General features: G+C 51.9%; 1 protein-coding gene across 1 annotated transcript in view; it reads right to left on the minus strand.

Moving 5' to 3' along the window:
• Positions 1 to 12,918, minus strand: part of LCMT2 (leucine carboxyl methyltransferase 2) — a 106,109-nt gene that overhangs the window by 39,089 nt on the left and 54,102 nt on the right. The window contains exon 11 of the mRNA XM_029590891.1: positions 3,859 to 3,956. Within this exon, the coding sequence (XP_029446751.1) occupies positions 3,859 to 3,956 (98 nt within the window). The remainder of the gene's footprint in view (positions 1 to 3,858; positions 3,957 to 12,918) is intronic.

Below are 12,918 nucleotides of genomic sequence, written 5' to 3' on the forward strand. Positions count from 1 at the left end.
GCCAGGACACTTTCATTGGGAGGACTTGCCCCGGAAGATCCCTGAGGACCCCCGTCATGAAGAGGTCTGTGGACGCGAAAGGAATGAGACCAAGCCTGAGACCTCGTCGATGGCTGATGTGGAGTGAAGGCCGGAGCCCTGCCCTGCCGAAACGTGCGCTGTCCCGGAACTGAGGGCGTGCCGACCCAAAAGCCCTGGAGGTTTGATGCTTGTCCTCCGGCAACTTGTACACCTTATCGTCCCCTAGGGATTTGATAAGGGCTTCCAGATCATCCCCGAACAAGAATTAAAGGGAAGATTGCCTAGCTGGGCCTTGGAGGAAACATCGGCCGACCAGTTGCGGAGCCACAGAAGCCTTCTAGCCGAGACCGCCAAAGCCATAGTGTTTGAGGACGCCTGAAGAAGATCATCCAAGGCATCCACGGTGTAAGCCACAGCTGCCTTACGTGATCTGCCTGCTCTGCTTCCACTGGAGGCAACTCCTGCGTGGTGAGCAACCGTTGCACCCAACGAAGAGTCGCCCTTTGCATGAGGCTACTGCAACCCTAACGCAAAGCGCTGAGACCTCAAAAATCCTCTTAAGAAGGACCACCAGCTTCCTTTCCTGAAGATCCTTAAAAGCGGCAGCCCCTGCAACCGGAATGGTCGTCCGCTTAGTGATGGCTGAAATGGCCGCATCCACTTTTGGGACCCTAAGGACGGCCAAGGACTCGTCTGGCAGCGGGTAGAGCTTCTCCATGGCTCGCCCCATCCAAAGGCTGGCCTCAGGAGCCTCCCATTCTCGGGTCACGAGTTGTAGTAGCATAGGGTGAAAAGGAAAAGCTTTAGGAGGGGCCCAAAGCCCCGAGAGAACGGGGTCCCCCTTGATAGTCTCTGAGCTCGGCTGCGCCGCCTCAATACCGAGCTCCGTCAGAACATGAGTGATTAAATGATGAAGTTCCTCCCTCAGAAATAATCTGAGGACTCTCGGGTCATCCCCCTCAACTGGGGTGGGCTCATCAACATCCCCGTCAATATCCACAAGGAGAGGGTCCAGCGAAGGGGGATCCAGTGGATCGGAGGCCGGGATCTCGGAGAGATCCAAATCCGCACGGCCCGTCCTCCCCCTGGAGGAATCGGAAACCCCAGAGAGCCTAGCCACCTTCGCAGGCGGAGGCTCCTCAGCCTGCAACTCAGCCTTGGCCTCCAAAAACGCCTTGTGCATTAAAAGCACAAATTTGGAAGAAAAGGGAAGCTGCCCTGGGTTATGTCCCCCTTCCAGCAGATGGAGTCAGAGCAAAAACTGGAAGGACACCCACTTATAAGCAGGTGCACTCTCTGCGTCCCCTCAGTATAAAGTATATCAAGGCAAGAAAGAATGCAGTGGATGGAGCAAGCTATGCAAAGAGAAAAACTGGTACCCTGGAACAAGTAACTAAACATCCAGAAACATCAACTTGCAAAAAGAACGATCAGCAAACCGCCGAATAGTACTGAAAAACCTGAGCTGAGGAATAGAGCTGTCTGTCAGTCTGACACTTTAACTTTTGGGTGGGCGTCTTGACTGATCCGTGGTACTACAGGAACGAAAATTAGCAGGTAAGGAATAATTTTCTTTTCCCTGTATGTACCCAGATCAGTCCAGACCCTGGGATGTACCAAAGCTTCCCTTATACAGGATAGGCCCCTGAAAGCCCGGCTCGAATTACCTGAGCGGAAACACAGAGTAAGATCTTGGGAGAACCAGAGCATCCACGCCTTCCGCGCCATGCTCCCTTCTGCGGCTGAAGAATCGCGGGGCCTTCGTGTTCTGGTGAGTGGCCATGAGGTCCAGATGAGGGACTCCCCACCTGCCGAAAACAAGCTCCACCACCTCCTCGGAGAGTTCCCACTCTCCTGGATCTATGCGTTGACGGCTCAGGAAATCCGCCTGGACATTGTCCACCCCAGCTATGTGCGAAGCTGCCAGACGGGAGAGGTGGCGTTCCGCCCAGTCCAGACTGTCCGCCTCCAGTGAGACGTGGCGACTCCTTGTGCCTCCCTGGCGATTGATGTAAGCCACTGTGGTCGCGTTGTCGGAGAGCACTCTTACGGCCCTGACCTGAATGAGAGGAAGGAACCGCCTCAGGGCCAGTCAAACCGCCCTGGTCTCCAGGCGATTGATAGGCCTCGCCGCCTGAGCTGTTGACTAATATCCCTGTGTGGAGGTCCTGCTGCAAACTGCCCCCCAACCGGAGAGGCTGGCATCCGAGGTTACTATGATCCATTGAGGAATTTCCAACTCCATCCCCTGTAACAGATGGTCCAGCTGGAGCCACCAGGAGAGGCTGTGATTGGCCACCTCCGGTAGCGGCAGGGGTGCCTGGAAATCCTGGGACACAGGCTTCTAGCGGGAAAGCAATGCCATCTGCAAAGGACGCATATGCACAAATGCCCACGGAACCAGATCTATAGGGGAAGCCATAGTACCTAGGACATACAGATAGTCCCAAGCTGTCGGGGGCGAGAGGCAACGAAACTGCTGTAGCTGGCCCAGGAAAGCATGCGCTCGGTCCTGGCGGAGAATAACCTTGCCCACCTTGGTGCTGAAGTGCGCACCCAGGAAATTGAGCTCCTGCAAAGGCACCAGACAGCTTTTGGCAAAATTGACGACCCATCATAGAGAGTGAAGGAGGTGCAGGACCTTGCCGACTGATTGTTGACACTGGGACTCGGATTTTGCTCGGATGAGCCAATCATCCAGGTACGGATGAACTAGAACACCGTCTCTCCGGAGCACCGCCACCACCTCCACCATTACCTTGGTAAAGGTGTGGGGTGCGGTCGCTAGTCTGAATGGCAGGGCTTTGAATTGAAAGTGCTGGCCGAGGATTTTGAAGCGAAGAAATCGTTGATGATCCCGTAGGATTGGGATGTGAAGGTAGGCCTCCGTCAGGTCTAGGGAGGCTAGAAACTGCCCCCGATGCACGGCTGCAATAACCAGTGTTTCCATCCGGAAATGAGGGATCTTAAGAGCCCTGTTGACCATCTTGAGGTCCAGTATGGGGTGGAAAGAGCCTTCCTTCTTGGGAACCACGAAGGTGATGGAATAATGACCTAACCCGTGTTCCGACATCGGGACCGGCAGGATGGCTCCTAAGCCAAGGAGTCGATCCAATGTCTGGCGGACGATCGCCTGCTTCTTCTGAGGCCCGCAGGGAGAGAAGAGAAACCTGTCTTTTAGGGGTCGCGCAAATTCTAAGGCGTAGCCATCTTTTAGAATATCCAGAACCATTGGTCTGAGGTGATTTTGGTCCACTCCTCGTAGAGGAGAGATAGGCGTCTTTTGGCAAACCCCTTCAGGATGCCTAAAGACATGAACTTCTGCTGATTTCCAAAAGTCTAGTTGGAACTAGCAAAACAGAAATTAGACAAGGCAATGGGAATCAGGAAGGTTAACTTAAGTAGATTATTAAGCAAGGTCAGAGGCATTTATAACCCTGGTCAATTATTTTTTGGAGAGAAGAATAGTTCCAAAGAACTGATGAATGGCAGATATGGTCCCAAAAGTGTAAGCAAAGAGAAGGCTGGCATCTATAGACCAGTTCACCTATTGTCAGTGGTTGGGAAATTGATTGATTCAGTACTGAAGGAAAGGACTTTAATTCAGCAAAGAAAATAATCCAAGGGAGCATGGATTCAGCAGGGTAAAATCATATCAAACAAATCTGATGATTTCTTTGACTAAGCAACTAGGGAATTAGATCAGGGAGAGAACTGTACATGGTCACTTGGACTTCCCATTCCTCCATGGAAGAGCCTAAAAAGCAGGCTGATCAGTCAGTCTTGCAGGTGGTAAACTGGGCTAGAAACTCTCTGAACTAGAACATAAGCACATACCTTTTCCCAGCAGAGCTTTTCAGAATGCAGAAAACCCCAGTCTTCCAGTGCCAACTCTGTGACAGAACGACCCCCATAGATGAACAGGTATTTCTGACCTCAGGAGAAAAACATAGTGCATTTTATGAGTAGGAAAGAAGAAAGCAACCAGCAACTTCTCTCTCTTAGCATTATAAAAGAAAATTGGTTCTTACCTGATAATTTTCGTTCCTGTAGAAGCAAGGATCAGTCCAGACTCCTGGGTTTTGCCCTCCCTCTAGCAGATGGAGACAGAAGTTTACCAACAAACTCTGCCTTATCTAGGATGGTGCCACCTACAGTCTGGCAGTATTACTTAATGTTAAAGCAGAATGGATCCAAAAAACCCAAACTAACTATGTACAGTAACCTAACAACCTTAAGCTGACTCGTTAACCCCCAAATGGTTACAGAACCCGTGCTATTCGGAAAAAAACTCGAATGATCTATCAATAAAAGAAAACAAAGATTGAAAAACAGTGCGGACTCTCCATTACCTTCAAATGGACGGGACTCTGGACTGATCCGTGGTACTACAGGAATGAAAATTATCAGGTAAGAACCAATTTTCTCTTCCCTGTACGTACCTGGATCAGTCCAGACTCCTAGGAATTACCCCAGAGCTTTTATTTACTTGGGATGGGATCGAGAGAGGCCCGCTCTCAGCACACCTTCTCCAAATTCTCCTGCCCCTGAAGCCTGAACATCCAGCCGATAACGCCTGGCAAAAGTATGTAAGGACTTCCCAGGTAGCCGCTCTACAAATTTCCTCAGGGGAAATCTGTTGATATACCTCCCAGGAGGCAGCTTGAGAACAAGTTGAATGAGCCCGAAGACCCTCGGGCAAGGACTGACAGCTCAATAAATAAGCCAAATTTATGGCCTCCTTCAGCCACCGAGCTATGGTAGTCTTAGAAGCCATGTTGCCCCTTCTTGGCCCACTCCCGAGCACAAAAAGATGATCCAAAACCCGAAAGCCATTGGTAATCTCCAGACCATCAAGCTTCCGTAGGTCCTTAGACAAGTGATCCGCCCTATCCAAATCAGAAAAGGATGGAAGCTCCACTGACTGATTTAAATGGAATGAAGAAACCACCTTGGGAAGAAAAGAAGGCACTATACACAGAGAAACACCAGAGTCCAAAATTCTCAAAAAGGGCTCCCTACATGACAAGGCCTGAATCTCCGACAGTCGGCATGCAGACACAATCGCTACCAGGAATACCACTTTCAAAGTGAGGTCCTTCAAGGTCGCCCTTCACAAATGTTCAAAAGGTGCCGCACACAAGGCTTTAAGAACCAAATTTAGATTCTAAGATGGACACGGCTGCCTCACTGGAGGGCACAAATGTTTTGCCCCTCGCAGAAAACGAGTGACATCGGGATGTGCCACCAAACACGCTCCTTGAATATTACCGCGTAAAGAACAGAGAGCGGCCACCTGCACTCGCAAAGAATTACACGACAAGCCCTTCACCAAACCAGCCTGAAGGAAACTCAAAATGTCCGGTACCCCCGCGCGAGTAGGTTGGATACCCCTGTTGAGACACCATGCCTCAAAGATCTTCCAGACTTGTACATAGAATAAAGAAGTAGAAGTCTTACGTGACCTCAATAACGTAGTCACAACAGCATCAGAGTACCCTCAGGACTTCAGTCGCTTCCTCTCAAAAGCGCTCGACCTGGTCAAAACAAACGGGACCCTGATGAAGCAAGTTTGGCAGGTCCGGGAACCATAAAGGGCCTTCTATGGTCAGATTGATCAGATCCACAAACCAAGGACGTCTCGGCCACTCGAGAGGGGCCAAGGTGGAAACACATACAGCAGCACATCTGTCGGCCTATGAGGGGCCAAGGTGGAAACACATACAGCAGCACGTCTGTCGGCCAAGGAAGAACCAGAGCACCCATGCCCTCCGCTCCTGTGTCCCGTTGATGAGCGAAGAATTGAGGAGCCTTGGAATTCTTGAACGTCGCCATCAGATCCATGCTGGGCGTGCCCCACCAAGCACAGAGTATCTGAAAAGCCTCTTCTGAGAGCTCCCACTCTCCTGGATCTAGAGAATGTCGAGTGAGAAAGCCCACGTGTACGTTTTCCACCCCAGCAATGTGAGATGCTACTATGGTGACCAAGTTCTGCTCCGCCAACGAGATCAGCAGATGAGCCTCCAATGCCAACGGTTGACTCCGGGTTCCACCCTGACGATTGATGTAAGCCACTGTGGTTGCATTGTCAGAAAGAACTCTGACCAACTTGCTGCGGATAATCGGAAGAAACGCCTGTAGCGCCAATCTCACCGCTCTGGTCTCCAGGTGATTGATGGACCATTGCACTTCCTCCTGGGAGCACTGCCCCTGCACCGATTTCCACAAGCACACCACTCCCCAACCGTACAGACTGGCATCCGTAGTGACCACAGTCCAGTCGGGAACAACTAAAGGAATCCCACGTTGCAAGTTGTCCGGGAGAAGCCACCACTCCAGGCTGGACCGTGCGTACTCCGTCAGTGGTAAAGGAAGATTAAACTGTTCTGAAACAGAGTTCCATCGGGAGAGCAAAGCTGATTGTAAAGGCCGCATATGCACAAATGCCCATGCGACTAATTCCAGTGTCGAAGTCATGGAACCTAGGACTTGTAAGTAATCGCATACCTTTGGAATTCGCTTGGACAACAAGGCTTGCACCTGCCCTTGAAGCTTGACCATCCGTTCCTCCGTTAGGGACACTGTTCCCTGACAAGTGTCGAACAGAGCTCCCAAAAACTCCAATGACTGGGATGGTACGAGACGACTTTTGGATATGTTGACTACCCAGCCAAGAGTTCTCAACAATTGAAGTACTCGGTGGATCACCTCCTGACAAAGCACCTCCGATTTCGTTTGAATTAGCCAATCGTCCAGGTACAGGTGTACTACAAACCCCTCCTTCCGAAGCTGCGCTGCCACTACCACCATAACCTTTGGTGAAAGTCCGAGGTGCTGTGGCCAGACCGAATGGCAGGGCCTGAAATTGGTAGTGTTGTCCCAACACTGAGAACCTCAGAAACCTCTGATGATCAGCCCGAATCCCTATGTATAAATATGCCTCCGTTAGATCCAGGGATGCAAGAAATTCCCCTCGTCGAACTGATGCAATGACGGACCTTAACGTTTCCATGCGGAAGCGAGGGATTCGAAGACATCTGTTGACCAGCTTGAGGTCGAGGATGGATCGAAAGGTCCCTTCTTTCTTGGGTACCACAAAGTAAATGAAATAACCCCTTCGAAGCTCCGCCAGAGGAACCGGAACAACAGTGCTAAGGTCGAGAAGGCGCTGTAGGGTTTACTTTACCGCACGGCGCTTTGTTGCATGCCCGCATGGAGAGACAAGGAAGCTCTGGCGGAGCCGGTGTGCAAAATCTAACATGTAACCGTGTCTTATCACCGACAGTACCCACTGATCCGACGTGATTTTGGCCCACTCCTCGTGAAACAGAGACAATCTGCCCCCCACCATGGGAACCAAGGAATGGACCAGCCACACATCATTGTGAAGGCTTTCCGCCCGGAGCTCTCTGGCCAGAGCCAGGTCTACCGAAACACTGCCCACGAAAGGACTGAGAGTACGTCTGCTGTCTGGTGGCATTGTGCCAAAAGGAAGAAACCGATCCCCAAGAAGTCCTAGGCCTCTGGCCTCCTCTAAATCGAGACCTGGAAGCAAAGGAACCTCTCAACTTCGATCTATCCTCCGGTAAGCGATGCACCTTATTCTCGCCCAAGGACTGAATCAGGTCTTCCAGCTCTTTCCCAAAGAGCAGCTTTCCCTTAAACAGCAGAGAGCCCAGCTGAGACTTAGAAGACACATCCGCTGCCCAATTGCGTAACCACAGCAAACACCTTGCGGACACGGGCAACACCATGGTTCTGGCCGACGTGCAAAGCAAATCGTAGAAGGCATCCACACTATAGGCTATCACCACCTCTAAATGCCCCGCTTGGAGAGATTACTCCTGAGAGAGCGATTCGTTAGCCAAGAGCTGCTGCACCCAACGCAGACCTGCCCTCAAAGAAAAATTGCTGCACATCGCCGCACGGATACCCAGCGCAGAAACCTCAAAATTCTTGAGTTGAATTTCCGGTTTGCGATCCTGCAAATCCTTAAGGGCCGTCCCCCCAGTGACTGGAATGGTGGTCTTTTTCGTGACCGCAGCCACCGCTGCATCACCTTAGGAACTCGTCCAAAGCCTCCTCAGGAAGCGGAGAGTTTATCCATAGCCTTAGCCACCTTAAGGCCCAAGTCCGGCGTGTCCCACTCCTTGAAGAGCAAATCCGTAGCCGAGAAATGAAACGGGAAGGACGATGGAGGACCCCGTAGGCCCAACACCACGGGGATCCATAGCCCTTAAGCGAGACTCTTCCTGGGGGAAGTGGAATGCCCAACTCCCCCAAAATAGCTGGAATGAGCAGACCCAGTTCATCTTTCCGAAATAGGCGGACCACCTTCAGGTCGTCTCCGTCCGCCCCATGAGACGCCCGGATACAGCACTGCAATTACTCCGCCTCCCCCTCCACCCCCCTTGGGGGCTGGGAAGGTAACTCCCAGTCCTCCTGGTCCTCAGAATCCGTGGAGGTATCAGGGTCTGCCAGAGGGTCCGCAAGTTGAGGGGTCCTGTATGGTCCTGGTTCGCTTCTGAGCTCTGGTTTGGGATTCCAGACTAAGAGGCCTCTTCTTGCCCGCCTTCCGGACCTTAAAGGCCTTATGCAAGAGAAGGATAAAATCAGAAAAAAATGACGAATCCGAGGACTTATCATCCTCATCCCCTGCAAGGACATCCCCAGCATCATGGCTGTCAAGACCTGCGGGCCGTTCCCCCTCAGGGACCCTCCGTTTTGCGGGAACGGGTCCGAAACAGATGGGGGCAGCTCCCTGACCGCTCCTGTTACAGTCTGCACCCTAACAACGACCCTCTGCGGGGTCGTGGAGGCTCCCTCTCCCCCTGAAAGGCAATTGCTTCACAGCCCATTCCGCGATAGGCGCACTCACGCGGCACCACAGGCCCGACGCATGTTGAAACCAAAATTAAAATTCTAATTTCACTGCGGCGAAACGGCGCTACTCACCCCCGCGATCGGAAGGGAAGGGAAAGTAAGCCGCAACAAAAAAAAAATGACAATCTGTTTTTTTATTTTTTTTAAAGCAAATACTTGCAGCTAGCCTCCAGGTCCTAGACCTACACTGGGGGAGTGAGCCAGGCTCCCCGGTATCACCCCCAGTAGTCAACTGAGCTAGAAAACAGGCCTTCCACCCAGTACCTCAGCTGCCTCTGAAAACCAGGGAGGATGGTCCCCTCAGGACCTCACAACCCCCTGGGAGGCGGAAGACTCTGACCTGCAGGTAGTCACTGTGGTCCCTCTCCTGGAGCCACTCTTATTGATTCCTTTTTTTTTTTTTTTTCTTTTTTTTTCTTAATATCTAACCAACAAACACTGTCACCAAAGACAAAACCTACCTTAGGCCCTAACACAGACTGTAGGTTTTGCACCCCACCATCTGCTGGAGACAGAAGAATACTGCTAGACTGTAGGTGGCACCATCCTAGATAAGGCGGAGTTTGTTGGTAAACGTCTGTCTCCATCTGCTAGAGGGGGGGCAAAACCCAGGAGTCTGGACTGATCCGGGTACATACAGGGAACTTAAAATACAGGATCATTCAATGAGACTCAGCCTCATCTGGAATAAGTAAAAGCAATGTGGGAAGGTGAAAAAACTCAATGACAATCTCAAGCCCCAGCCACACAAATGTAAATCATTTTCCAGGAAGAGAATCAGGTAACGTAAAACTTCCTCCTCTATCATAGCGTCACACAGTTTTGGGAAATATCAGAGGGCTCTTTTCTCTTCATCATGGGCCACATAGCCCGGGACCCAGCTGGCACCAGGATACAGTTTGATATATGAAGGATTATTACATTACTAAAGCCCCTCCCAAAAAATAAGAAAATTATTCCTTACATGCTAATTTTCGGTCCTGTAGTACTAAGGATCAGTCCAGACGATGGGTTATGTCCCCTGTCCAGCAGATGGAGTCAGACAAGGCTTCGAAGGGTGCTGACATAAGTACCTGTGCATCCTCTGCAGGAGCTCAGTATAGAGAATATCAAAGCCAAAACAACCACTTACCAAGGATGGATCAAGTGTTAAATAATACAAAAATATCACAACTAGGGCAACTGGTGCCAGAACTGTAACTTGCAGAACGAACTAAGTAACAGACTCATGAGTTGAACAGGCTCAAAAAGGAGAGCGTAACTAGAGAAAAAATTCAGAGTGCAGCAAATAGATCGAACAGGGAAGAAAGAATCCCATAAACCCCATGATCAAGAGGCAGGCGTCTGGACTGATCCTTGGTACTACAGGAACGAAAATTAGCAGGTAAGGAATAATTTTCTTATCCCTGTACATACCAGGATCAGTCCAGACGGTGGGATGTACCAAAGCTTCCCTCCACCGGGTGGGCCATTGAAAGCCCTGCTCGAATGACCTGGTCGCCAAAATATCCAGAAGTCGACGACGGTAGATACAATCGGTAATGTCGTGCAAAGGTATGAAGAGACTTCCAAGTTGCCGCCCAGCAGATCTCTTGGGAGGAGACAGAATGTACTTCGGCCCAGGATGCAGCCTGTGAGCGGAGAGAGTGTGCTTTGACACCCAGCGGAGGAGTCTGACCCGTACCTATGTATGCTGTGACTATGGCTTCCTTAAGCCATCTTGCAATCGTCGTCTTCGAGGCCTGGGAACCCTTCCTCGGCCCCAACCACAACACAAACAAGTGGTCTGAGACTCGAAAGTCGTTAGTGACCTCCAAATAGCGAATGAGAGCACGCTTGACATCCAGAAAACGAAGGTGACCCGGTTCCCCCGCTGGTAAGGACGGGAGTTCAACCGTCTGATTCAGGTGAAAAGACGAGACGACTTTGGGTAGAAAGGAGGGCACTGTGCGTAGCGAAACACCTGAATCTGTGAACTGGAGATAGGGTTCCCTGCAGGAGAGCACTTGGAGTTCCAAGATGCGGCGTGCGGAACTTATTGCCACCAGGAAAACAGTCTTGAGCGTGATATCTTTAATGGTGGGGTTGCGTTGTGGCTCAATAGGAGGGCCCGCCAGAGACTTGAGTACCACGTTAAGACTCCAAGAAGGGAACGGATCCCTAACCGGGGGCCGTAGCTGTTTCGCCCCTTTGAGGAAACGGGCGATATCCGGCTGCCCCAAGAGAGAGGAATGGTCTGCGTACTGAAGGAGCGAACCCAGGGCAGCGACCTGTACTCTTAAAGAATTGTAGGCGAGTCCTTTATCCAAACCAGCTTATAGGAACGCTAGAATCTGAGGAACCGAGGCCCTCGAGGTATAGGTATCATGCGCTGTACACCAAGCCTCAAAAACCTTCCAGACCCTCACGTAGGTGGCCAAAGCCGAAGATTTCCGGGCCTTGAGGAGAGTCGAGACTACTGCATCAGGGTATCCTTTGCGCCGGAGACGGCGCCGTTCAAAAGCCAGGCCGCCCTGATGAAGCAATTGCGGAAGATGGCCCAACTGGATCGGACCATCCACTGCCAGATGGAGCAGATCTGCAAACCAAGGGTGCCGTGGCCACTCAGGAGCCACCGGAATGACGGGACCCCGATGAAGCTCTATTCTCCGAATGACCTTGCCCTCAAGGGGCCAGGGGAGTAGAACGTGGTCCGGCCAGGGGAGCACTAGAGCGTCTACTCCTTCTGCCCCACGCTCTCGCTGGCGGCTGAAGAACCGAGCTGCTTTGGTGTTGAGAGACGTCGCCAAGAGGTCCAGGCGGGGCGCCCCCCAGTGATGTCGAAGAAGATGCATGGCTTTGTCGGAACATAAGAAGAACATAAGAAAATGCCATACTGGGTCAGACCAAGGGTCCATCAAGCCCAGCATCCTGTTTCCAACAGTGGCCAATCCAGGCCATAAGAACCTGGCAAGTACCCAAAAACTAAGTATATTCCATGTTACCATTGCTAATGGCAGTGGCAATTCTCTAAGTGAACTTAATAGCAGGTAATGGACCACTCTCCGGGGTCCAGTGGCTGACGACTCAGGTAGTCGGCCTGAATGTTGTCTACGCCCGCAATGTGCGATGCTGCCAGGCGCACTACGTGCTTCTCCGCCCACATTAGGCGGGCCGTTTCGAGCGACACGTGCCGGCTCTTTGTGCCTCCTTGGCGATAGATATACGCTACAGTGGTCGCGTTGTCCGATAGAATCCTCACCGCTCGATTCCGCACCAAGGGTAAGAAATGCATGAGAGCCAGACGCACCACCCTTGTTTCCAGTCGATTGATCGGCCAGGTTGCTTGCGCCTTCGTCCACTGCCCCTGCGCTGAGCTCCAGTGGCATACTGCCCGCCAGCCAGATAGACTGGCATCGGTGGTGACCACCACCCAATCCAGTATCTTGAGAGAAATGCCTTGGGCCAGATGATGCGGGTCCAGCCACCAGCCCAGGCTGTCCTTGGCAGACTGGGGGAGAGGAAGCACCAGCTGGTAATCCTGAGAGACTGGTTTCCAGTGGAAAAGCAGGGCCGCTTGCAAGGGGCGGAGGTGCGCAAATGCCCATGGGATGAGATCAATCGTGGAGGCCATGGAACCCAATAGCTGCAGATAGTCCCAGGATGTGGGATCTGGTAACATAGAAAAACGCTGTATCTGCTCCCGGAGGGACTGGGCCTTGTCCGGGCGTAGGAAGACCTTGCCCTGAAGCGTATCAAAGTGTGCTCCCAAGAAATCCAAGTGCTGTGAGGGGGTGAGGGAGCTCTTGGCAAAGTTCACCACCCAGCCAAGGGACCGGAGAAGATGGACGACCCTAGAAACCGCCGACTGTCCCTGGGAGAAAGACTTTGCTCGAATAATCCAGTCGTCCAGGTAGGGGTGGACTAGGATCCCCTCCCGTCTCAGAGCGGCCGCCACTAACACCATGATCTTTGTGAACGTCCGTGGGGCAGTCGCCAGCCCAAAGGGGAGGGCCTGGAACTGAAAGTGCTGAT

This window comes from Rhinatrema bivittatum, chromosome 2 (assembly GCF_901001135.1).
Source record: "Rhinatrema bivittatum chromosome 2, aRhiBiv1.1, whole genome shotgun sequence".
NCBI classification, from domain to species: domain Eukaryota; kingdom Metazoa; phylum Chordata; class Amphibia; order Gymnophiona; family Rhinatrematidae; genus Rhinatrema; species Rhinatrema bivittatum.